General features: G+C 36.8%; 1 protein-coding gene across 2 annotated transcripts in view; it reads right to left on the reverse strand.

The window, feature by feature from the left end:
- Positions 1-18,043: 18,043 nt before the first annotated feature.
- LOC110381848 (glutamate receptor 1) overlaps positions 18,044-27,548 on the reverse strand; it is a 139,069-nt gene continuing 129,564 nt past the window's right edge. Inside the window, exons 10-18 of one of the 2 annotated variants that reach the window (XM_049837397.2) lie at positions 27,221-27,315; positions 26,226-26,387; positions 25,847-25,981; positions 25,689-25,777; positions 23,951-24,101; positions 23,633-23,823; positions 23,369-23,471; positions 22,744-23,013; positions 18,044-22,607 (exon numbers count right to left, since the gene is read on the reverse strand). In XM_049837397.2, coding sequence (XP_049693354.2) covers positions 22,539-22,607; positions 22,744-23,013; positions 23,369-23,471; positions 23,633-23,823; positions 23,951-24,101; positions 25,689-25,777; positions 25,847-25,981; positions 26,226-26,387; positions 27,221-27,315 — 1,265 coding nt within the window. In that variant the 3' untranslated portion in view covers positions 18,044-22,538. Of the gene's footprint in view, positions 22,611-22,743; positions 23,014-23,368; positions 23,472-23,632; positions 23,824-23,950; positions 24,102-25,688; positions 25,778-25,846; positions 25,982-26,225; positions 26,388-27,220; positions 27,316-27,548 lie in introns of both variants that reach the window. The other variant, XM_021342265.3, reaches the window with a different exon arrangement.

Genomic DNA, 27,548 nt, shown 5'->3' on the forward strand with positions numbered 1-27,548 from the left:
CATCAACAACATATGTAATATCCGTAAGTTATTGCACAAAAAAATTGTCGACTTTGAAAAGAGCGCGATCAAAACAAAATGCACGCTCGAGTTTCCGAACGTGCGCGGTTCGCGCGTCATTTGAAAGCGCGCCGTATTCCCTAAAAGAATAGTTGCTACCTCTATGTGGCGAAGCGAGCCGAGCCGTGCATCTAATCCAAAAAATAATGCATTGAAAGAGATGGAACTGGTAGATGTGATCAAAATTTCGGAAATGCAATTTTATCCTAGTGTAAAAACCGCGCTCGCTATTTTGCTTGCCCAGCCATGTACATTAGAACGATCGTTTAGCACAGTGGTTATAACCGGTAGTCCGCGGACCACTGGTGGTCCCTGGAGGCATTCCGAGTGGTCCGCGAAGCTTAGCTGCGCGACGTTGCTAACTTTATTTTTTTTATCGACTTATCTATGCGAGCGAGGGGGTTTTCGTATAGACGTAAATCGGGTGTGTCATACCTAGTCCCCCCATTCATGAAAATGTATATTTGGGCGACATTTAACGTAGTTTTTTTGTTTTAAGTCTTAAAAAATAATTAAAATTTCGCGCTCGCTTCGCTCGCGTATTCAGAAATTATATTGTGTTTGTATTGGTCAGGAAACAAAAGGTTAAGTACGTTTGGGCTAAATTTTACGTAATATTTAGTTTAAGTCTGTAAAAAATTTCACGCTCGCTTCGCTCGCGTATTCAGAAACTACATGCCGTTATTTTTGCAATTGTCAACAAACAAAAAGTTAAGTACCTACGTTTGGGCTAAATTTTACGTAATATTTGGTTTAAGTCAGAAACTATATACCCTTACTTTTGGCTTTTGTCCTGTGTGTGATTGTTTATTTTCTATACCTGAAAATATAAACCTCTAATATTAAGAGATTAATAATTTTGAAATTAACGGCTCAAGATACAAAAAATCGGAGGGCCCCCGCCCTCCCCCGGGGATAGGTTGACTGCTGCCCCACCCTGAGCCCAAAGCTGGCTACGCCCATGTAGATTATATGATTATTATTGTCATTATATATGTTCCGGACAGAGTAAATATACCCTTTCCGAGATGGTGGGTTGAAAATGTCTTTTGTTTTGACTGAAGGAATTGAAACAAATTGTATAGATAATAAAATGAATTTTGTGAGGTTAGTTCCTCCCTCTATGAATCCGTAGTATGCGCGCATGTCGTTTTCTTTCATTTTCTGAGTCCATCTCATGCGCTGCACACAACCACCGGTAGCGGGGACCCTGATATCGACCTGTTGGTCCCCCGATCCCAAGCTGGTCGGTGTCCCCTGCCGGCGTCGGCGGCGGAGAGAAGTATTCGTCGCTCGAGCTCGACGCAGCTGCAGCCTCCGGTATCACTGGTGGTCCGGGGTACGGCGGCGGCTTGCGGTGTGCCTCCCGTTTTGAGGCTGCATTTGTAATCATTTCACTCCATTTTGTTTTTTGTTGTTTGTATTTTGGCGTTTTTCATATTTATATTTAAAAATGTAATAAATATGTTTAAATGGATAAACGGAAATACAAATAGGAACTTTTTGTAATTAGAAAAATAATTAAAATGACATAGAATTCGCTTAGTAAATAGCAGCTAAAATAAAGTTATTGTATAGGTTTGGCATTCGACGGCCTGCCTCTCTTCGTTTTTTGTCCGAGTGGAATGTCATGCCAATTTATGAAACTTTCGACAACTACATGTTCCTTGAGTCCATTCCTCTTTTCTCATTTCAATTGATTTGAGTTCGAGTTTATACTCGTTATCTGTTCCCCATGATCTGCCGGACATTTACTTATTGGGCTGCTCAATTATATTTAGAATCGACATTGCATAATAAAATAACCGTCCAAATGTTTTTTTATTTATTACGGTCCATGTTTTACTGTTACATTAATTAACCAACTGCTATTAAATTAAATAACTGCTCAATTTGTTTTTCAACTGATCATAATAACATCTCAAATATTTAAGTAGCAGCTCAAAATATTAGTTCCCTTTTTTAACCGGATGTGGCGAATATACGGGGAACTAGACAAGCGACCGTCTTGAATAAAAATAATAAAAAAGTTATAGGAAAGCTATAAAAGTTCTTAATATTTGGATTACAGTCCGTTGTACCACTGTAAGAAAAATACTCGATTCATCGTTAGTCGTAAATTCATTCGCTTTCCGACAAGAAATAAAAGCTATTGCAAAGTTCTCCAGCATTCAAATTGAGGCTGGAAGGCTTTTCAATTCAAGTTTTGTAAAGAACAATTCGCGGCAGAACAACTAACAACCATGGATAAAAACAATATTTTAGCTTACTTTTGCATTATTGTACCGTAACCATATTAATAGCAATATTATAGGTATATATAAAAAAGTTGTGTGAGTGTTAGCCTATAATGTTGATAAAATCTAAATATTCATTCATCTATGAATGTCTAAAATCATCTCTTCAGGTCCGCTTTTGGTCAGCCACCCACAAAATTTTAGGGGACTGCCATTATCAGGAAGGACATTTTTCATGGCGTTTCTTACAAGGAAATGTCTTTGAGCAGACGAACAAAAACTTATTTTCTAAATTATTATTCAAGAATTAGCCCTATAACTTTACCAGCACATGTACAAAGCGATATCCTCTGTATGAACAGCATTCGGAGTCTGCTCCTTTACTTATAACAGACGACAGCATCCTTTCGGTCTCCCAAACCCTAAATCAATATGAAATAACTTTTGTATAGTTGTTTCCCAATCTATTTCCAAACTTCCGATGGAAGTTGGTCCATGTCACTAATGTAAAGGAATTATGAGACACTTTCGAATTTGGACGTGATTGCATTCTGAACAGGATTTTGTAAATATCCCACTTAATATAGTATCCCACTTAATGTAGTATAGTAATATAAAACCTCTAATATAGACATGACATTGCAACTGCTATCTATATCTTCTATATTGTGTTGAAGATATAGATATAGATTCTTGAAAAAAGGTCTCAAAAACTATGTTCTTTCTTTGCAAATATCAAAAGTGTAATCTTTGTGTCTCAAGGCACTAACTATTAACGAGAATTTTCCCTGCTGTTAGGTGATGAACATGAATTTTTCTGATTTTTCGGGACAAGCTACCACGATTGCTTATGTTAGTGCGTCAAATAATTTGTTAGTATGACGCCTTTGATTCCGGAGCTAAAAATATTACCTTTCTTAATAGGCTTAATGGTATTTTTTGCTTTGTTACGCCAAGTTTCTTGAAGCATAGGACTCTTTCGAAACACAGACTCCTTGTAAAAACTTTCTTCGTCCTCTTTATTTTTATGTTTCGGCTTTGCTACCTCTGGAATTTTATAACTTTTATCATAATTTTATTTAATTAATTTTTAAATACGTCCAGAATAAGTACACTGTGCAGATTTAATTTCTCCAGATAAAACTCAGTGTGTTGTTCTATGAAATGATCAACTCGAGTCAGTCCGTTCCTGTGTGTGTGTCCTTTCGACGTTGCTCACGCGCCGCCTCATCTACCGATTTTTTTTAAATGGCAGCATTACATTAGACCAAAGTGGCAATTTTGACAACATAAAAACATCACAAAACCTTCTTCCCTTACCGCTTCTCCTTCTTATTATACGTATATTCACAGATAAAGGATTTGGATTTAGTTCTAAGTTGTAGGTAGCTACTGCAATATACTCCTATATTAAACGATTTATTTCGGTCAGCATAAACATGTAGATTTTGCAATTTAGAAACGCGTGAGCAAGTCATATAGAGCTAGCCGTGGGAAAAACATGGCCAGCCCAAATGTAAGCCTGCTACTTTTAAAGTTTGACCCTGCGATTTATTGATAGTCATTGAAAATGCAACTTTTAACGGGAACTGCAGGCGTTTAAAATTAAATGGTATGTTATTGGGTATGATTGGGATACGTGGTGTAGGAGAAATAAACTTTCGGTATTTACAATATATATTTACATTTTACAGGGTAAAAACAAACAAATAATACATATATTTCTGTCTACCGGCTCCCGACCGGTTTGACAAGTCTTGTCTTTTCGAACGTAGCTGTCAAACTAGCCGGCCAGTACCAATGAGTTTTCATGAAAGAATATCCAAAAAGGTAGTCACTACAGTGGTATAAGAACATTGTTTCCTTTGACTTCTCCAGTTAAGATTGTTCAATATGCCTTCCTAGTTCCGTCACTCGCAGCCAAGTACCATTGCATAATCTTGGCGCATCCAAGCTACGCATTAACAAAACGGGTACACCTACTTTTAATTCTAACTTATGCGATGGCACCCCAGACAAACCTAAAGAGTTCAGGAACTCCACGGGGTAGCCCGCACTGTCATCGGATGACTAACTGTGTCGACGGAGTTGTACACAGATTTTTTATTTATTTTCGCAACAGTTTCATTTTTTTGCCAGTATGGTTCTTTCACACAACCAATTTTCGTCAAGAATATTTTGTTGCAGATTCGGAAAAATTTTACCAATGAGTTCGTCTTTCGACTCCACGATATGGCAACATTGATGTGTAAAAAGTACTATACCTTCTTGGTCGGTGTGTAGGTGGCCTTCACCCATTTCTAAGAGTTTTTCTGCATAACCTTCTGACTCGAGATCGCTGAATAATTGGGCACGCATGTTGGTTTTAAGATAAAACTTTTCAACTTTAGTCCACAGATATCATGTCTTTAGACACGCATTAATATCACCAGACCAGCCATTAACTTTCGTGTGCTGTGTATATCTTGTAGGCAGCGTCCCAGCGCCTCGATGGCGCGTTTATGTGACAGCACTCGTCCCACACGATCAGCTTACACTCTTGAACAGGGCACCGCGGGCGCTGTTCTTGCTGATGTTGCGCGTTGGTGTTTCTTCGCTTGCCAGATTAGGAAAATAGATGCTTGGAATCGTATGAATTAGAAAAATCATTAGGTGGCCTGATCTTTTCAAAAATTGACCTCGTTGCTCGATATTCAAGACAGTATCTATAAATTATTCTTAGATATTTTTTTTGTAAAATAGTTGTTGCGCTTCAGTCCAATACCTTACAACTGCATCAAAAGGTTTTGTAAAAGACTTATCCATAGCGATTTACTGAACTACGATTTTGTGATAGTATTGTTGTTTGTTTCGGATGTTATGTAACGATTTTAACGTAGGTATGAAAGAAAGCTCTTGTACATCATTGTCTCTCATACTGTCATGGAGCGCATTACTTCAAAAAACCATTTGTTCATAATAGAATTTATTATTATAGAATTATTAAACATTTTTAGAAGCTTACAAGTTTAAACGCGTTTTGGTTTGCTGTATTGCACATCTCACAAGTAAACTCATCAGGGTCATCGCTATCTATCTCAGACAAGCTTCATGGCCCCATTTTCTACATGCACAACATATCCACCCTTCACCCTTGTTATCGCTGGATTTTTTCCGTACAGTACCAACATTCAGCATCATCTTCCATAGTGACGAGATTTGTGTGAGATGATCCTCGGGGATCATCTCGTACACGTCCGCTCTCATGGACAGGTTCTGAGCGAAAGGAACAATTTGTAGGGATTTTACTTGTATGGGGCCAATTCAAGCCAATTCTAGTTTTAGTAAGCAAATCAATAAATAGACAGAATTTTGTGAACGGCCATTATAGCCACGATAATTAATGAAAAAAAAAATGTGCACACCCTACACTCCACAGTATCTAAAGTGAGTATGTCTGCAAAAAGATAATTATACAAAGTGCGGATACAATCGAATGATCGCTTTTTCACTGTGAGAGGTTACAAAATGCAATCAAGAAAGTGTCGAGTTGGATGTAAATCCCTGCATAGTTAGAGTGATCTCCTCTTAGAATCTCACACTGCAGAATAATCGCGTGATAGTTCCTGGCCCCGCCACAGTCGAATTTTGAATCTTCCAAACCTTATCCCAACTATGTTGAGATCGGCCAGTGCTTTTCAAGGAGCGACTGTATCTGACCTCCTTAACCCAGATACCCGGGCAACCCAATACCCCTTGGTTAGACTAATGTCGCTGACCCGTAACGACTGTCAACGATGTTCTATGACAGCCGGGACCGTGGTGGTGATCATTGGAAAAAGTAATACTTCCTTGCCGCAATAATCACCAAAATTCTTATTTAAAAATGTAAAATCAACAACAATAATCGTTATTTGCCATTTAGCGTACAGCAGAGACTCACTCAGTGCAGTTGCAAATGGCGACGGGGGTAACATCTCTGCAAGTGCATCCATAAATAAAAGTTTAAAACATAGGTAAGTGATTTATTTAGATTTTTTAATAATTTTATCATTAATTTAGCCTTTTATAACAGTAATTGTTGTTTCTGTAAGTTTAACATAATGTCTGTTGTTTTAACATTTCAAAGATGGTACCTGTGGGGTACAAGCGGACGGGGTGATTTTGACTATCCCGCTGGCACCCTATTTTTTTATTTCTTACAGAACATAACATGTCACAAGCAATGTGAGAAAGTCAAATTATAAAAAAAGGTTAAACCGCAATTTCTGACTGAATCACCATATAAAAATGAACTGGCAGATAGGGCTATGTCATCAGTATTTAAGACAAATAAATAAAGGTGGTGGTAAAAAGACGCAAAAAGAAAACTAACAGGAGGATTTGAAATGTTTGGTTTGTGGAGAAAAGTATAGTCAAGTCCACAGATAAATGATAAAAATGCACTGTTTTTCTTAATTGGCCTTACGATTGTTGCATCAGTGGTCTCAAGCAAGAATTATTACTTTTCATTCAGAAATTAACGTGTTTATTTCGTTATCATAATAATCTGTTGGTTATCCTTTAACACGCTGGCAATATTTTCAAAATATTCAATCTATTTATTTATTTAGGCACACCAACAACTTATTTACAAATGCTTTCACATATATAAGTTTACAATTGTAATAAGTCCTGCGTAAATATGTTAATTACAGGTGCGCACAACGTTCAAATTAAAAATAACTTAAATTAAAGTAAACCAAACTATGCATAACAAAAATAATAATAAAAAAAAAAGAAGAAGAATCGATAGAGGCAAATGACAAGGTACTATTCAAATTGGTCAATCATGTGCAATTTAAAATTTATATAAAATTAATTTATATGAGGCATTTACATTGCGCTTAAAGTTATTATAGGGATCATGGAAAATGTCAAAATTGTCCGAGCTCCCGCACAAAGAGTTATATTCACTGCAAATTCGTGCCATAATCTACAAAAATGACCTCTACAGATTTCACAGATTTATAATATGCAAATATATTTTTAGCTGTTGCTCTTGATAATTGTCTCTTGACTCTGTAATTTCTCCTGCAATGTTCGACAACTGCTATCACTTCACCAATCTGTACAGGGATATTATTCGTAAACCTGTGTCGCTTACGAAGCGGTAGTATATGATAGATAGCCCTTTAGACGAATGTACTATGACCCAAATGAATATGTAATACCTCTAGATTGTTAATATAAGATTGTAGGCCACATATGCTTTATTAAAGCGGACCAGTCGGTGTGACATTTTTCCTGACGGTGAAGCTGGCAAAATGTCTACAATCCGTACCGTTATTGCTCCGATTTTGTGTTTGCTTTTATACGAGTTTATTACTTTCAGCGCTGCTATGCCTTAGTAACGCGTTTCTTGCCTATTATTTATCTGTGATTTCTCTTTACTAATATTATAAAGTTGAGTTTGATTTCTGAAATAATAATGTAATCTCAAACTACTGGAGTCACTGCACTGGTCCGATGAGTGAGAAATATTTTCATAAATTATAGATACTTAGCACGTTTTTCTCCGGGATGCACAAATTCATTCCCACGGGATGCATGCGAAACCGCTTTCGAAAGCTAAAGCTAAAATGTGTTGTATATGTAGTAAGTACAATGGCAATGGTCCTGGTACAATGAAAAAAAAAACAATAACAAAAACTTAAGGATAAGAAATCGAAGTTCGAATATACAGAGGTTGGGTATAAAAGATAATATGACGATTTGATGATGATGTCCTCCTAGCCAACTGTCGGTCACGGCGGTTGTTTTCGTATGAGATCAGCCAGCTGCACTGGACATTATAGTGCACACATTTAGAGATATTTTTTTAAGTTCATCGCAACAAACATAATATATTACACAACGTGCAAAACACAACAAACACTTTAAAAGAGAATTATGATTCGAATTGTTTTCATTTAGGTAATAGTTGATGTACACAGTTACACACACAGAATACAGACAAGAAGAAAAATAGAACAAATAGCCCAAAAGCACTGCTTATTTCATGAGAAATTTTCTTCCATGAACCATGAGAAGTCATCCCATAGCAGTAGTCGTTTGTGTCCGTCCATCTTAAAAAATTAAGGACATGTACCTACTGTGTTTGATCGGAACGGCCTGCAACTTTTACTATTTGCTCTACATAACAGTACTAAGCCGCGTTTCTTCCTATATTGTTGTGATAAATCAAGGTAAGTTAACCGCATGATTTATGACGTAATTTTTTAAATACGAACTTAACAGCGGGGTCTCTTCACGGCAGTCTCCACTTCGTTATGATTAATGAGCGCATTACGCCGAGATTCATAATTAAATGCCCGCAAAAAGTATAATCAAGACACTTCACTCGTTCAGGGAGTTTTCCCTTTAGGAGTTAAAATTTTAACACGAAACCTTTAATTAGTCGGTTTGAGGCCAATTCTCGAAATTAAATACAAGTCAACTGCTATGCCATCGTTTGGAAAAAGGTCATTGAAAAAAAGAAAAATGGTGTCTTCTGGTATGAATTCATTCCTCATTCAAGAACACGGCACGGTCAATTCCATTGATTCAGTAGACTCAACTATATATTTTTCAATGAGACATCTGTGCTGGTTAAAATTACTTATTTATGATACCCTCAGATTTAAATATTTAAGTAGGTACTAGCTTCCTTACATAGAACGACAAAAATCTTTTTCCTGTACTCTAGTAGTAGCTTCCTAACTGTGAAATAATTATTCAAATCGCTTCGGTAGATCCCGAGCCTAGCCCATATAAAATAGTTACCCCAGATTCCATTACATAGTTTCATACAGCTTTTTTATAAAAATAAAGTCAATTCGAAACTAGTCCAATACTCACTCAATATGGAGGTCAACACCATCTGCCGCCTTCTCTGGAGAAGAAACTATTAATATTTATTTTATTACTAAATCTCGCTTTTCTGCCTCTCTATCCATAAAAAAACATGTATTTCATACAAAAATGCCATTATGATAAAAAATGAAGCAAAACGAAAGCAATAGATGAAATTGAAAACAAAACAAACTCTTTAGAAAAAATATTGTTTATACACTAAACTTCAATATTATTAATTTTTCAGGTGCAAAAGGCTAATAAGTCTATCTCACTTTTTTGAGACAAAGTGCTTTTGCATTCTGTTTTCGTATTGAATTTGTGGAGATCGACGACGCTTTGGCATGGGCTCTGACGCCCTGATGCTGTAACCCGGCACGGGGTTTTTCCTCCCACCGTTCTACACTAAAAATTAAATGGTATAGGGAACCAATAAAACAACGCAATTATATTTCACTTCCATGTATTTTACAGACAATCTAAGTTATTATTTTATGTTTTAATAGTCACACAATTGCACACACAGTACAGCCCTGACCGCCCCAGACCACTATGTCTTGGGTTCCACAGTGGTCTGAAGTGGCAAAATCCTATACCTTTGAACATTCATTTCTAAATCTAGAGAGGACATGTCACGCCACTGAGTAGTTCCCATTTCATTTCTTCCGTTTTCCTTTTTCAACTTTTCACGCAACTCTTCTAGGATGCTCGTGAGAATATTAATAATTTGAGCAAGTATCTTCCCTGTATTACTGATCACGCGTTTCTTTTCGATATGTTCGAAGAACGTTGAGTCGAAAAAATGTGTGCGCTGGCCGCTAAAGCAGGGTACTGTCACTACCTGATTGTAGACACCCGACAGAAGCCCCGTTTGATTTGCACAGGACATCTTAGCGTAATATTTGACGGTAGGAAGCTCCACTTTGGTATCACATTTCCCTTTTCCTGTCTGCCTGAAACAACCTCCCATTTCTTCGCGCGTGAACCAGTACATTTGTAGTCTGTGACAAAACAGACAAATCCTCCTTATATGTTCCAAAAATCCCGTGGAAGACAATCTGTGATGCCATCTCTTCCTGTATTTCCCCGCATATGGTAAATTTCATCCCTTTGTTGAAGCGCATTTGTATATGTACCAGCACCCAGCGCCTGTGGTGCTGAAGAAAGAACAAAGTTTCTTCTTGTGGTCATGTGAGCGCTACACACAGTAATTGGGAAGAACATCCTGGTTGCTTGTCTAGATGTAGTTACTAATATAGTTTCTGCTACAAGTGTTGCGAGGGTGGCATTTTCAGAAGCAGTTTTTAGTCAATTCTATAATTTCGTCTATGCATGGAATATGTGACATGTTTTACAGCTGTTGCATATTTTTCCTATAAAACCCTCACTTCTGAGCATACATAGCCATGTTGTCATTAGCCCTAGACTCTGGACGATTGAAGAACGCCGTTCAGGAGGAAAGGAAGCACCTTCAAGAAGGACGTGGTGGGCACCAGAAAGACCGTACTTGGCCACGGGAAAACTTTTGTGTACTCCATCTTGTTTAGTGATGGGCATGTTGTTATGTCCTAGTCTCAACTCGTTCACACGTAATGCAAATGCTGAGAACATGTCCAAGTACGGCCCCATTGTACCATACCAGTTCTCATCATCGCTTGCATCAAAGTCTTTATATACCAACCCATTCTTCTTCAATATGTCTATCCATAGACCCTTTACTATGTCATTAGATATCGGATAATCATCCCCTTTGTAATGAATTTTCAATGACGTTTTTCCATCTTCTTGATCATATTGGTATCAGTCCTTTTTGTTGCTTGCCTGCATACGTTATGTATAGTAAAGATGATACTAATAATGTGATTGCCTACGGTTATGTTGTTGAGAGGCTCAGATAATCGCATTTGGGGAAACTCCTCAATATCCATTCTTGTGGTGTCCTGTACCGGTTTAGTGGAAAACACGGTCTTTATCAGGTGTTCATGCATCTGTACAATTGAATTTATGCAAGAGAACTTCTTGTCAGAGCTCAGATCTATTTTTGTTTTTTTCGCATCTTCAAGAGGTTTCAGTGTATCGGGGTCAACTAATACATCATCTATCTTGCGTTTTAGGCTAGTTTCAGTAGAAGTAGTCGCCATTGTTGCCATGTTGATTTTTTGTGTTTCTAACCGTAATTTTTTCTAAAATAAAGGATCTGTTCATACTCGCTATTTGTATGCAGAGAGAGAGAGTAGTTACAATGCGCTCAATTTCACGTTCTGTGATTTTTCATATTATCGTTACTTAAATTGTATGAATGTATTATTATTTTTTATTTAATTTGTTAATACATTATAGCTTTACTTGTATAACTTCGTCAGAGATAACTTTTACTGTAAGATAACTATTGCAACCTCTTTCACTTTTTTTTAAAGATTGTCTTATAGAATTTCTTGTCGGTTCTTATGAGACAAATTAATTGGAAGTGCAACTTGCTTGACCTAAAGAAATCGCTTTTATAGGCTTATTTAAAATAAAAAAAAGAGTTTAACTTACATATTAATTGTAGGTACGGGATAGAAGAGGTAACTGAAATAAACAACCAACCATTCATATTTTTCAAGTACTTTATTAGGTTCATTATAACAAACATACATGGTCATCACATACAAGTAATTATGTTACGACAACTATGTAAATGTGTGGTAATAGTTACCTAAATTCATGATTAGGCTTGAAAACGCGATCTGTATTATGAGGTCATAAATATATTAGTAGTGAAGGCCACTTTATTACGTGTGGAGCTACTTAAAACTACTTATTGGCATCAGACAAAAGATAAAAACGGCTTTTTTAGGTGGAAACCTAGGAACTAGGCATCATATCAGCCTTGCTGTATCTCTCTCTGACGTTTTCACGTCAGTTTAATTCTTATAAGTTGTGGCAGCACGTGTTTTATTTTGTCGGTTTATATGATGTCATCTGCTAAATTGCGTATATTCAGTAGCTACGTGTGAATGCTACGCCGTTTCTCGTTGCTATTACTGATTTTTTGTGATATTTTTATTAGTTAATACTATTTATCTTTAAAACATATTTAGTGTATACCGTACATTGTTATTACAAAAACATTTATTATTTCATCAAATATATACGAAAATTTAAAAATACTACAGTTAAAATGTTTTGTGTTCTAGAGATACTTAGTGAGCGAAAATAGGATACAATCCCTTTTAATATGAATTAATTAATCGAGACGTCTGTTAATACGGAGCACTATGCGTAGCATAAACCTAATTATATTGAGGCCAAAAATGGATGTTACGTACCTTAACTACCTATTTATGACCTCATAGTACGATGACAAGATCCTTGCCTTATAATATGTTACATCTAAACATCTGCAAGATGACCTAACAGACATTCCATTTAAAATACACAGATTACATTAACGATTAACATAATATTATCGAAATATTCCTTATATCTAAACTACGTTCATGAAACGATTATGTAAATCAGTCATTTGAAGAATACTTTAGTATATATATTTAGGAGTAGAATTTTAGTTACTAAAATGCATAAAAAATGGCCTTCGAAATACAAATAAAGATTCAAATGTTGCATTTTATTTATTTAAAAATTTTGACAACGCTTTGATTTGTACTAACACAAATCCAACGTGTCGTTAGCTTAAAAATGGTGAATCTTTTCAATATATTTTTAATTGAAAGCGCTTTACCCCACTACCGGAGTTAAGTTCAGCCTTTCACTGGCGGACGGATGTAACCGCACATTTGATTTAATTTATTCGCCACAATAGTGTCAATTATTTCATTTGCTTTAAAGTATCATACCATTTAATAATGTTGATACTTTAAGCTATGAATAAAACTTAACTTTAGTTTGTGAGGTTATGCTGTCGGAAATAAAATCGAGGAGTAAGAGTTATCAGCTAATGGTATTCTAAATTATCTTCTAATTATCTATTATTATTTATGATACCCTCAGATTTAAATATTTAAGTAGGTACTAGCTTCCTTACATAGAACGACAAAAATCTTTTTCCTGTACTCTAGTAGTAGCTTCCTAACTGTGAAATAATTATTCAAATCGCTTCGGTAGATCCCGAGCCTAGCCCATATAAAATAGTTACCCCAGATTCCATTACATAGTTTCATACAGCTTTTTTATAAAAATAAAGTCAATTCGAAACTAGTCCAATACTCACTCAATATTTTGATTACATTCGAAAATAAGCTACCTCAACCGAGGGCAGTAATAATTCTTAGGTAAGAGCATGGCAATAATGGTGGAGGTCAACACCATCTGCCGCCTTCTGATTTATGACAGCTTGGGAAAAAATACTCTTGAGCAAGCTTGATTCGTTTCTTGCCTCTTGAAAAAAGATTTTCGTACATGCTAGCTGAACCGCGTTGACATTTTGTAGGCGACTGTGTATTGCGTTATAGGTATTGTGCTCGGTGGGAGGTGGACTGTATTCAATGGTTGCGGTAAACACCGAGATAGACTGAAAAACTGGGCCTTAAATAAATCAATTATTTGAAAGAAATCAGGAAAAAACGAGAGGGCGGCTCGCTGCGAGACGGCGCGATGACAACTCAAAACAAAAGACGAACTAAAAAACAAAACAGCTAGTTAGCAGCCAGTGCTGCAAGGAGTTCGGTTAATGCATGTTTACCTCGCCCTCGTTGGTAATTTTATTTGTTAAAAGACATTTTTTTTTTTGCATTCTTATTTGAACTTTATTTACATAGATATTTACAATACATATTTACAATAAAAATCAAAAACTATCCTAGTAAAACAAACAACTAAAAAGCGTCAAAAAATTCGTCCCCATCGCTGTCAACTGGGAGCGTGCCCAAGAGGCTGGCAGCATTACCTCGTTGGATCGCCATGCTGATTCTTTGTCCGAGGTAATAGCCAGCCTTCTGGTCACGAGAAGCGTCAACCAGCCGCCTTGAGAGATCTTTAAATAGAATATGGGCATTCGGACCCACGACCCGAGGGTTTCAACCCCAAACGGTTCGAAAATATAGTTTCCGACAAGGCCACTATATTTCCGCCGCTTGAGGTTCTCCGCAGCCGCAGCGGCAGCAGCAGCACAGCACGCAGAACTTGGAAGGTGTGATGGCGCAAGAGTATCGACACAGGTTGCGTCCCATACTAAAGGCCTACCCATCTTCCAAGGGAATAACGACATGCCGTCTGGTCTCTTACCGTCGTCGCGTGCCAAGCCGTTTGGTTCTAATACAGCTGGTACCCCGACGGCAACAAGAGCTCGACGTATAATGTCATTGATGTTTGCATGCCGGGCAATACGGCCCGCACTACGGCTGCACGACAGGCCGTGGTGTCCGAGGCTGGTGACAGCCTCACCACAGTGGCAGCGATGAGGGGAGCAGCACGGTGCTCCTATACGTAAGCAAGTAGCGAGGCGGAAAGTTGTATCGTCAATATCGTCATGGTGCCAATATTTGACGACGGTGACAAAGCCCCGACTCCCATCTACCCACAGCCAGTAGGCGCGCTCGCTCAGCAGGAGTAATTGCCGTTTCTATCAAACTATTCCGGGTTACTCTGCAGAGCGGCTCATCCCACTGTCTTTGGGAAGACGGGTTGCTGGGTAAATTTTCGTTCGGGCAAGTAATTTTCCATGCATCCATAGCCTCGGCTAAATAACCTCGAAATCAGCCAGTGTTGGAGTAAGAATATTCCTGGTTAATTTCTCAGTGCCGTGAACCGAGGATATGAATGCCGGTAAACTAATACTGGTAATTTTGCGGACGCCGAGACCTCCCATCCGGATGGGCAATGTGGCTTGTTGCCAGGCTCGGTCGTCCAGGGCCACATTGAGAATGGAGCTGAGGGTATGGCGGATAATTTTATCAATTGGGTCTAAAAGGTGGCTATGTTTAAAGAGATGAGAAGAACGGAGGTAATATGTAAATTTAGGACCAAAACAGCAGTGTCGAATAATTGTGATGGCCGAATGCATTGTAATTTTTTGTAGGCGTTCCGAAATATCGTTGAAATTATCAATTTTTTCCGAAATAAATGTAGAAAAAGATTGGTCTAGGATGGGAGCCCCAAAGACATTAAAATAATATAGCAAAAATCATAGTACACATTAAATAAAAAGAAAACAACAATAAAGTAATTATATCGTTAACAGTATAATTTCTATAATAAAGTAATTCTACGCGGTTTCACCCGCGTCCCGAGGGATTTACCTCACATAGGCCGGTATTTTACTCTGTCCCAGTACATCGTGAGGAGGAGTATCAACATTCATTATTGGTATACATACATAAATTATACTGTCCTGGTACTTCTGCGCTCCTAGTTGCGTAGTGTAATTGGAATTGGTATAGGTATAACGTGCTCGTATACTTAGGCGATTTTTTGCTGTGCTTTTGCTTTATAATTTCCATCGGTAAAGAAGTTTCCATTTGTAACTTATACCAAACATAACGTATCATAATTAACAAGGTCGAAAGCCTTCGTTAAGTCCCAAAAACAGAAAAAGACAGGCGTTTTCCTAGGCTTAAAATACTGCAAAGTCTAAAAAACACAATATTTATTTATTTTATTTATTTATTTATTAACAAAAGCTTATTTTAATTGTGTGAAAGTACATCCTAACTAATATTAGAAATGTGAAAGTAACGAGTGTGAACCCAATACAGAAATACGCTCGTACGATATGACTATATACACAAAGCACAGTTAATAGAAATCTCTATTCCTAGACGGCACGTTTCGCCGAAAACTTAGTTGTTAGAAAACATTGTTTGTAGACATCTCGGTACATAGGAAGCACTGTTGACAGAAATCTGTTCATAGATAGCACTTCTTGCCGTAAACTTTTTCATAGAAACCACTGTTTCCAGATACCTGGGTTCACAGAAAGCGCCTCTGGAGAAGAAACTATTAATATTTATTTTATTACTAAATCTCGCTTTTCTGCCTCTCTATCCATAAAAAAACATGTATTTCATACAAAAATGCCATTATGATAAAAAATGAAGCAAAACGAAAGCAATATATGAAATTGAAAACAAAACAAACTCTTTAGAAAAAATATTGTTTATACACTAAACTTCAATATTATTAATTTTTCAGGTGCAAAAGGCTAATAAGTCTATCTCACTTTTTTGAGACAAAGTGCTTTTGCATTCTGTTTTCGTATTGAATTTGTGGAGATCGACGACGCTTTGGCATGGGCTCTGACGCCCTGATGCTGTAACCCGGCACGGGGTTTTTCCTCCCACCGTTCTACACTAAAAATTAAATGGTATAGGGAACCAATAAAACAACGCAATTATATTTCACTTCCATGTATTTTACAGACAATCTAAGTTATTATTTTATGTTTTAATAGTCACACAATTGCACACACAGTACAGCCCTGACCGCCCCAGACCACTATGTCTTGGGTTCCACAGTGGTCTGAAGTGGCAAAATCCTATACCTTTGAACATTCATTTCTAAATCTAGAGAGGACATGTCACGCCACTGAGTAGTTCCCATTTCATTTCTTCCGTTTTCCTTTTTCAACTTTTCACGCAACTCTTCTAGGATGCTCGTGAGAATATTAATAATTTGAGCAAGTATCTTCCCTGTATTACTGATCACGCGTTTCTTTTCGATATGTTCGAAGAACGTTGAGTCGAAAAAATGTGTGCGCTGGCCGCTAAAGCAGGGTACTGTCACTACCTGATTGTAGACACCCGACAGAAGCCCCGTTTGATTTGCACAGGACATCTTAGCGTAATATTTGACGGTAGGAAGCTCCACTTTGGTATCACATTTCCCTTTTCCTGTCTGCCTGAAACAACCTCCCATTTCTTCGCGCGTGAACCAGTACATTTGTAGTCTGTGACAAAACAGACAAATCCTCCTTATATGTTCCAAAAATCCCGTGGAAGACAATCTGTGATGCCATCTCTTCCTGTATTTCCCCGCATATGGTAAATTTCATCCCTTTTGTTGAAGCGCATTTGTATATGTACCAGCCCCCAGCGCCTGTGGTGCTGAAGAAAGAACAAAGTTTCTTCTTGTGGTCATGTGAGCGCTACACACAGTAATTGGGAAGAACATCCTGGTTGCTTGTCTAGATGTAGTTACTAATATAGTTTCTGCTACAAGTGTTGCGAGGGTGGCATTTTCAGAAGCAGTTTTTAGTCAATTCTATAATTTCGTCTATGCATGGAATATGTGACATGGCACGTTTTACAGCTGTTGCATATTTTTTCCTATAAAACCCCTCACTTCTGAGCATACATAGCCATGTTGTCATTAGCCCTAGACTCTGGACGATTGAAGAACGCCGTTCAGGAGGAAAGGAAGCACCTTCAAGAAGGACGTGGTGGGCACCAGAAAGACCGTACTTGGCCACGGGAAAACTTTTGTGTACTCCATCTTGTTTAGTGATGGGCATGTTGTTATGTCCTAGTCTCAACTCGTTCACACGTAATGCAAATGCTGAGAACATGTCCAAGTACGGCCCCATTGTACCATACCAGTTCTCATCATCGCTTGCATCAAAGTCTTTATATACCAACCCATTCTTCTTCAATATGTCTATCCATAGACCCTTTACTATGTCATTAGATATCGGATAATCATCCCCTTTGTAATGAATTTTCAATGACGTTTTTCCATCTTCTTGATCATATTGGTATCAGTCCTTTTTGTTGCTTGCCTGCATACGTTATGTATAGTAAAGATGATACTAATAATGTGATTGCCTACGGTTATGTTGTTGAGAGGCTCAGATAATCGCATTTGGGAAACTCCTCAATATCCATTCTTGTGGTGTCCTGTACCGGTTTAGTGGAAAACACGGTCTTTATCAGGTGTTCATGCATCTGTACAATTGAATTTATGCAAGAGAACTTCTTGTCAGAGCTCAGATCTATTTTTGTTTTTTTCGCATCTTCAAGAGGTTTCAGTGTATCGGGGTCAACTAATACATCATCTATCTTGCGTTTTAGGCTAGTTTCAGTAGAAGTAGTCGCCATTGTTGCCATGTTGATTTTTTGTGTTTCTAACCGTAATTTTTTCTAAAATAAAGGATCTGTTCATACTCGCTATTTGTATGCAGAGAGAGAGAGTAGTTACAATGCGCTCAATTTCACGTTCTGTGATTTTTCATATTATCGTTACTTAAATTGTATGAATGTATTATTATTTTTTATTTAATTTGTTAATACATTATAGCTTTACTTGTATAACTTCGTCAGAGATAACTTTTACTGTAAGATAACTATTGCAACCTCTTTCACTTTTTTTTAAAGATTGTCTTATAGAATTTCTTGTCGGTTCTTATGAGACAAATTAATTGGAAGTGCAACTTGCTTGACCTAAAGAAATCGCTTTTATAGGCTTATTTAAAATAAAAAAAAGAGTTTAACTTACATATTAATTGTAGGTACGGGATAGAAGAGGTAACTGAAATAAACAACCAACCATTCATATTTTTCAAGTACTTTATTAGGTTCATTATAACAAACATACATGGTCATCACATACAAGTAATTATGTTACGACAACTATGTAAATGTGTGGTAATAGTTACCTAAATTCATGATTAGGCTTGAAAACGCGATCTGTATTATGAGGTCATAAATATATTAGTAGTGAAGGCCACTTTATTACGTGTGGAGCTACTTAAAACTACTTATTGGCATCAGACAAAAGATAAAAACGGCTTTTTTAGGTGGAAACCTAGGAACTAGGCATCATATCAGCCTTGCTCTGTATCTCTCTCTGACGTTTTCACGTCAGTTTAATTCTTATAAGTTGTGGCAGCACGTGTTTTTATTTTGTCGGTTTATATGATGTCATCTGCTAAATTGCGTATATTCAGTAGCTACGTGTGAATGCTACGCCGTTTCTCGTTGCTATTACTGATTTTTTGTGATATTTTTATTAGTTAATACTATTTATCTTTAAAACATATTTAGTGTATACCGTACATTGTTATTACAAAAACATTTATTATTTCATCAAATATATACGAAAATTTAAAAATACTACAGTTAAAATGTTTTGTGTTCTAGAGATACTTAGTGAGCGAAAATAGGATACAATCCCTTTTAATATGAATTAATTAATCGAGACGTCTGTTAATACGGAGCACTATGCGTAGCATAAACCTAATTATATTGAGGCCAAAAATGGATGTTACGTACCTTAACTACCTATTTATGACCTCATAGTACGATGACAAGATCCTTGCCTTATAATATGTTACATCTAAACATCTGCAAGATGACCTAACAGACATTCCATTTAAAATACACAGATTACATTAACGATTAACATAATATTATCGAAATATTCCTTATATCTAAACTACGTTCATGAAACGATTATGTAAATCAGTCATTTGAAGAATACTTTAGTATATATATTTAGGAGTAGAATTTTAGTTACTAAAATGCATAAAAAATGGCCTTCGAAATACAAATAAAGATTCAAATGTTGCATTTTATTTATTTAAAAATTTTGACAACGCTTTGATTTGTACTAACACAAATCCAACGTGTCGTTAGCTTAAAAATGGTGAATCTTTTCAATATATTTTTAATTGAAAGCGCTTTACCCCACTACCGGAGTTAAGTTCAGCCTTTCACTGGCGGACGGATGTAACCGCACATTTGATTTAATTTATTCGCCACAATAGTGTCAATTATTTCATTTGCTTTAAAGTATCATACCATTTAATAATGTTGATACTTTAAGCTATGAATAAAACTTAACTTTAGTTTGTGAGGTTATGCTGTCGGAAATAAAATCGAGGAGTAAGAGTTATCAGCTAATGGTATTCTAAATTATCAAAATAGCTTTAGGACGGAAGCGTAATTAACTTATGAAGCTATATGTAAAGTAATGTTGTATAATCATAGCTAGAAAATAAAACATATATACGTGGCCAAGATTTCCTAAAAGTTTGATTGTCATTTATACAATTTTGATATGATATTTGCCTTTGGCAATCTTATTAAATAACAACAATTAGTATTTTTTAAGAAAAACATTAAATTGTGGTATCTAAATTAAAATATAGTATGAATTAAAATATACTCAATTTCATATGACAATACATAAGATATTATATGAAAAGATCACTCAAGAGTAATCAGTGTCCACAAAGATTTTCTTCTATTTTAGTTCCTACCTAATGATAACATTATCACACTGTAATATACCTACTTTTTCTCAGTTTTGGATTACATAGGATTTATCTTAATGAAGACTGGTATGTATCTGATATAAACGACAATATTTCTACTACTTTTTATTTTGAATCCTGAAACACAGATTATATATAATTTATCGTTAAAGTATGGTGCTTATAATAAAATGTTAATTGTATAGTATGTACTTATTTTAGGTTAGGCCAATCACATGTCGACCAGGTGTTCTAACCATCTACGATAAGAATATGTTGGTGCATGCATGAGCTGATGCGTATCTATGGTTCGTACCATCGTTGCATGCGCACTGTAATGAACCGTGTGCTATGCATAATACCTACGCAAAAGCGATCTGCTCGCGTATTTGGAATTATGTTAATTATCTTCATGTGATTACTGCAACTGCTAAATAACTAACTGCTAATGCTTGATGCACATCAATTATGTAAAAACTCCCAGAGATATACACACACACTATTAAGCAGTTAACGACAATGTGAAATGCAAAGCAATTAGCCTGTCGTAATGTGTCGTGCTTATATCAACTGATAATAATGAACATCGCTGGAAGATGATTAAATCTATTTGAGTAAAATTGAAGTTTTCTAAGGTTGTTAGAGTATAGTTTATATAATAGTTTAATAGAATTATATAGATAGTATTTATCAGTCCGTCTTCTCTTTGACTCATCTGTTTGCCATAAAATATAAATGATATTAATGTAATAATTACACGCGTGACTAAGCGGCGTGATGTATGTGTAGGCCCACTATTAGGCCGCGATGACAATAAAAAAAAGTATTGTTATATATAAGTTGCGAATATTTAGTAGGTTCTGCAGCCAAATGGAGTCGTTAATTACAGCGGAGTGCCGTTTTACCTTCACAGCACTAATATAGCCATAATTAACGTTTATTTTTATCTAACTACCTGGTATAACTTTTAGAATTACATGATTTTTAATTTATGTCACCTAATTAAAAAAGTTTTACTCACTAAACACGTAATTTTAAGACCCTGATATTCATCTACATTGTAAAATACGCCAGGCTTTTTAAACATTAACTAAAGTGCCCAAATTATTATCTTTCAAAAAAAATATTGTTATACAGGAACAACATCATTCATTTAAAAAATTTAGTGTCACGGTATATATTCAGTACCTAATTCATATTTGAGTTCTGATAGATTTTCGTGAAATGCTTCTGATACTCTCAAACAGTAACGAACGGGCCATGGGGTGCCATTAACTTACACTAATCCAACCATTATGTCGGAGGTTATGTGGTCGGTTGTGCATCAGAAGCTCTTTACGTAGTTTCTAAACATTGCTAACTGCCGAACCTTAGGGCTAGGTTATCTGTTTTATCGGGCACTGCTTAGCTATGGGGACAAGACTTGAAGATGGGGCAGTGAGCCATGAAACGAATATCAGAAGGTCATCTAAATTATGGGTGGCAGCCATCCTTCTGTCTTGCAACGAACGCGTTTGTATTCCACATTAATGTTTTGTCAAAATTTAATAGCAGGGACCCGTTACCGTCAAAATCTGTGGGAGCTGCGGAAAAGCAGGCAAAAGTTACTGCGGTAATGGAACACATAGGGTTCAAGAAGTAACCTGGGTGGTTTTTTGAAAGTCTCCCCCCGCGGCTACATGTACAGTGGGCGCATTTTCTTTTATTTCGTGAAAATCAGAGGCTTCCTTAACGCACAAATACGTTTTAAAATTTAAAAAAGAAACAGAGACAATGTCCGACATTTTCCTTTCCCTGCGAAATGTTAAATTGTAAGAAATAAATGGAAAGTTTAGTAGTTTTGTCAGATTTTGACTTTCAGAATGTAGAAGTATGTTTTAATGTATTGTGCTACTATGTATAAGTATTCCATTATTTTCGAAAATTATCTGAATATATTTACAATTCACTGCACATTAAAACCCGGAGCGAGGGTCATTGCAGGTGTTCTTTCATTTCGGTGTTAAATATGCTTCTGATTATATTCTTTTTACTTGTTGTATTTTTTTGCGATCTTAAAAACCATCGAATCCGTTATCAGTTTGAATAAGTAGTCATGAAGATTGCCGGGTTGTTTACAATTGGTACAGATCCACGGAGCTGGACTGGCTCCTCTTGGAGTGGGATGGCCGACGCAGAGTGGTCGCCTCCCGGGCCGCGGATCAAACTTGTGTAAAGCTAGAATGCAACGCCGTCTCCTCTTGACCAATCTGGGTAGCGGGGCTGTAGTACTGCTATGATATAAAAAACATAAATTATAGCTTAATTTAGTTTAGGTTGAAATTAAAGATCATATAAAGAAAGGGTTTAGATGTTCAAGACAGGTTCTGCCTGAAAAGTGTTATACATGTATAATTTGATACTTACGCCACCAAAGGCGCCTCCGTTCCAACCAAGGCGGTCATGTTCGCGTTGTGGTCCACGTTGTGATTGCGTCATCTTACGTTCCGTGTTAGAAGAGAGGCTTGTCTTGGCTTGCAAGGCAGCTCGCAACGGCACATTAGCCCGAGCCGCCTCTGCTCGTCCATGCTTACAAAACTCGAACAAGGCTACCGCCATAGCCAATGTCAAACCTCCCACCAGAACGTAGAACAATCCAGCCACTTGACTAAGTGTCAGTTCAGATCCCTTAATATCCTAAAAAGATAATTATGCTTACAATAATATTTATAATTCTTCTAATATCCTACTTCCTACTAATATTGTAAATGTGAAAGTTTGTGAAAATGTATGGATGTAAGTATGTTTTTATTCTTTCACGCAAAAACGGCTGGACCGATTTGGTTGAAATTTGGTAAGTGATACCCTGGATTAACACATAGACTAATTTTTATCAATACATCACGCGGGCGGAAGCTAGTTGTAGTATAAGTACGTTATAATTGAATTTTATTTGCACAAACACTCACACATACAAAAGAGCCCAAATTACGACGAAAAAACTGTATTTTTTACAGTACGTAAGTACATATTACATGATATAAGCACTTACAGTGTCAGGGGCATCACATTCAGATTTGGTGAACCATTTTCTGACAAGTCTCGGTATCTCACCCTCTTCCTTCAGCGATTGTAAGGCCATATTCACGCCATCCCTATAAAACACTCTCTAATGAAAACATTGAAGAGCTTTAAAGAGATTAGGGAAAAGTAATTCGCAAAACATTCGCAATGCAAATATCGCGCGCACAATTCGCATTGGTTGACATAAAATATAAGAACCGCATTAGTGAAAAAAATATGCCAGAATGCTTACCGCAGTTGAGATCCTTTTGGTACACCAACGGCAAAATCTTTATAGCCAGAATTTGTAAGAGTGACTATCATCTCACAAGGTTTATCTTCCGGTTCAGCGCTGCGGTCCATAAGAAATGCAAGCCAGCCATGCTCATCTACGGGTGGTTCTTGTGGAACTTCGATTGTAGGTTTCGGACCATCAACTGTATCCTGAATAGAAAAAATTAAAATAGGTAAATAACATAGTATTTTGTATACAAATGTGTAAATATTTACACAATTTCCGTAGCAACCACTACTTTTAAATGAATAATTTCTATAAATACTCATCATTTACCTCTGGGCACATCGCTACTTTACTGTACGTCTGGCTAGGTTCCGAAATGCGCGAGAGTGTCAGATATGAAGCTAGATTAGCCGTATACGATGATATTACTATAAGAGCGAAAAACCACCACACGCATCCCACAATCCTTCCTGACACAGACCTGGAATTTTCATAGTAATGCTATGTATGTTTGTATGTAAAAAAAAACATTTAAAGCATTCAATAGCAGTAGTAAGTACCTACTTATGGTTTTAAATAATGTAACTATCTTTACTAACTGAAAAAAAAAAATTGTTTCTATGCTCTTTCCCACGATTTAATTCGCATCCCGGAGATTTTCTTTCCGTACACGGATAAAATATAGCCTATGCCACCCGGAGATCATGTAGGAACAGTGAAATATTTTTTCAAATCGATTCACTAGTTTTAGAGCCAATACAATACAAAGAAACAATCAAATCTCTTTTTTAAAATTGTTATTAATTCGTCAACAACCAGAAAGATTCATTCACAGTAACGATGTTTTGAGGTCAAACCCCACAGAAACTTTACTACTAAGAGCCCCCGCAGACCACAGACTTATTATCGGCCGATAGTTTAGTCGGGTTGGCCTGCTAGTACGCACACTGAGCCAACTAAACAGTTTAGTCGGTGATGAGTGCGCAAACTATCGCAACAGTCTGCCGACTATTTGCTAGTTTCTAACCAACTGGTGAAAAGAGTGGTCGCACCGCACAATGAAAATTAATAAAACATTGCATAGAAATGATATTATTGCTCTCATACACCGGAGAAGGAAAATTAAAAAGAGATCCCGAGAGTATTGGGTGCATCCTATCTTTAGTGATAGATTATTAAATGGAAAATTTTACACAAAAAATTTTTCCTTTTATCGAATGAGCATAACTAGAGCATAACATAAAAAGTTACGGTCGAAGATTCCGAAATAAATGACTGAGAATTGGTCGACGCCATTTTACAAAACACGCGCGATCGACCATTCGCTGTCAAAGCTCGGAGGGAACTGAACTATCGGCTTAGTCGGCCGACCAAAAAATCGTCATGTGTGCGCGTGTGGTAGGGAGCCAATACTGATTAGACGGTCGGCCGATAGTTTGCCGACAGATTAGTTTGAATTGAATCGGGAAGCCCATCAAACTTGTTTATCGGCCGATACCAAATCGTCATAGTGTGCGCACTTGCTTTCATCTGCGTACTGATTAAAGGCTCGAGCAGACCGGATGCGTCTGCGTAACCACGCGCGTAGTCACGCGCGTAGTTACGGCGTAACCATGAGTTGTAATGTATGGAAATGTATGAGACAGGCCACACCGCTTGCGTAACGACGCGCGTGTCTACGTTACGCAAGCGGTGTGGCCTGTCTCATACATTTCCATACATTACAACTCATGGTTACGCCGTAACTACGCGCGTGACTACGCGCGTGGTTACGCATACGCATCCGGTCTGCTCGAGCCTTAAGAGCCCGACCAAACTATCGGCCGATAAAAAGTCTGTGGTCTGCGGGGGCTCTAAGATAAATAGAGAAATGAGCATGAAACATTATGAATTTCTTTTCTCGTAATTGCTAAAAACTATAATAACTTCTTACTAAACACATACCTACAATTAAATCTCGGATTTACATTAAGAATGCAATTACTTTTTAAAACAGCAGCAAACCTATGAAATCATGTGCTTTCGCGAATAAATCTTTAGACGATGAAAAATGAGAATGTTGTCTGACCTGGGGTTAATATCGCTGCCTTGCTGCATAAAAGACCCAAGCGAAAACCACATCGAATTCCAAAAGCTAAATTCATTCACCACGGTAGTCTGGAACATCGTTTGTAAATTTCAATAAAATGCTCATTCATATGAGAATTAAATTATTTTCTGTATTACCTTCGTAGTTGCCAGGTCTGAATGTTCAGTGATATGTGAATCCGTAAAAGAAACCACTCGCCACTCATACGGAGAGAATCTAGATACTATGAATAGCACTACGCTCACAGCAAACAGACTGCAAACGATGGAGAGCTGAAAACAACCATTATATTTATTAGTAGTTGCATTTATTTTACTTGAACAATATTTCCCTAATAACATATATACATATATAGTTTTGTAATATACATGTACATTGTTTTCATTCCCTTTGTAGATGTACACGAAGTGCGACATGATAGGCTAAACGGCCATACCCTTTGATTGCGTAAATTAGTAGAGAATAGATAATTTCTTTTATTAAAATTCGCAGAGTATTTGTATGATGTTGACTTACCCATATTTCCATTGATAATGGCTGAAGAAAACTAAATATGGCGCCAGTACTGTTCGAAGCGACGTTGGGTTTTAAGTTAAAAGAAAGGAACGGCTTGCTGAAATCTATTACGGACTCGCGTTCTAAGGTTACTGTCAGAGGTGCAATAGCGATATCCGCTTCCTGAAAATATCATTTCAATAAGGTAATGGTCGTCCATTGTATTATATGTCGAATAAATAAGCCAGTAGACTGCGATAGGGCTAGATGGGCAAGATGAGCAGTTGTGCAAACGACGTTAGTATAACTTAATTTGTGTTCCACATTCCATATCCATTCAAACACCGTCACTTAGCGTGCCCGGTATAACCGAGCAGCTACTTTAACTAAGCGTCGCTTTTAATGAACGCATAGCAATGCCCGTTACTCGACTATTGTTATTAATTGAATTGGCGGCCTTACCTGGTCTAAATAACAATATTAGATTTGACTACAATATTATAATTTAGGTCCGATATGTATTTACTCAGCATAAATAAAACAAATACTTAATATCGAACCTAAATATATAATAAAATCAGGTTTTTTTTGTTATGGCAGAATCTTTAATTATATTTTGTATTTTTGTAACAGGAGAAGAAGCAATTACTTATAGAAATACATCATTTTAGGAATTGCGTACATTTCGTAGTAACTGTAAAACTCTTTTCTTTCAAGGAGGTGGGCCAGAAACTGCAGCCTATCTATCGCTCCTTCTCACCGTGATAGCTATTTCTTTTTAGGGCTTAGGCCAAGGATATGCTATGGCTACACCATTAAAATTTAATCCGTGCATAATAATATATAAATTTTCGTTTAAAGTGCACAAGTTTGCGTTTTCATTCAATTATGTCATTAATCTATTTTCTCAATAAAGATAAACTCGACATCGTTGTGCTTTAAGGTAAAGCTGTCTGCCATATGTGTGGAGCTGTTATTATTAATGAGGTAATTGATTAAAAGACTTATTACAATACCTTTCTTATAAGTTCGCCAATCATTCCGTCCCAGCCACCTAGTACTTTTGGGTCCTCGTTTCCATATTTGCCATCCCTTACTATCTTTATTTCATCTGCCAAACAATTCGAATGGAATTAAATTGTGTTTTTTTGTTATACATATAACAAGGATGATGTTCAAGGTCCTTAAATGGAGATCATTTGAAGTTTAGCCTTTCCTATTTTCTTGGGTACCTAACTATGTGTCTTGTATTACTTTTTTTAGCAATTGGATTGCGGATTCCAGTTTCAATGAAGGAAAGCGAGAAAGAGACGCGAGTTGAGCGCGTGACACGTGATCACTGAT

The sequence above is a fragment of the Helicoverpa armigera genome, chromosome 1 (genome assembly GCF_030705265.1).
Source record: "Helicoverpa armigera isolate CAAS_96S chromosome 1, ASM3070526v1, whole genome shotgun sequence".
Lineage (NCBI taxonomy): Eukaryota > Metazoa > Arthropoda > Insecta > Lepidoptera > Noctuidae > Helicoverpa > Helicoverpa armigera.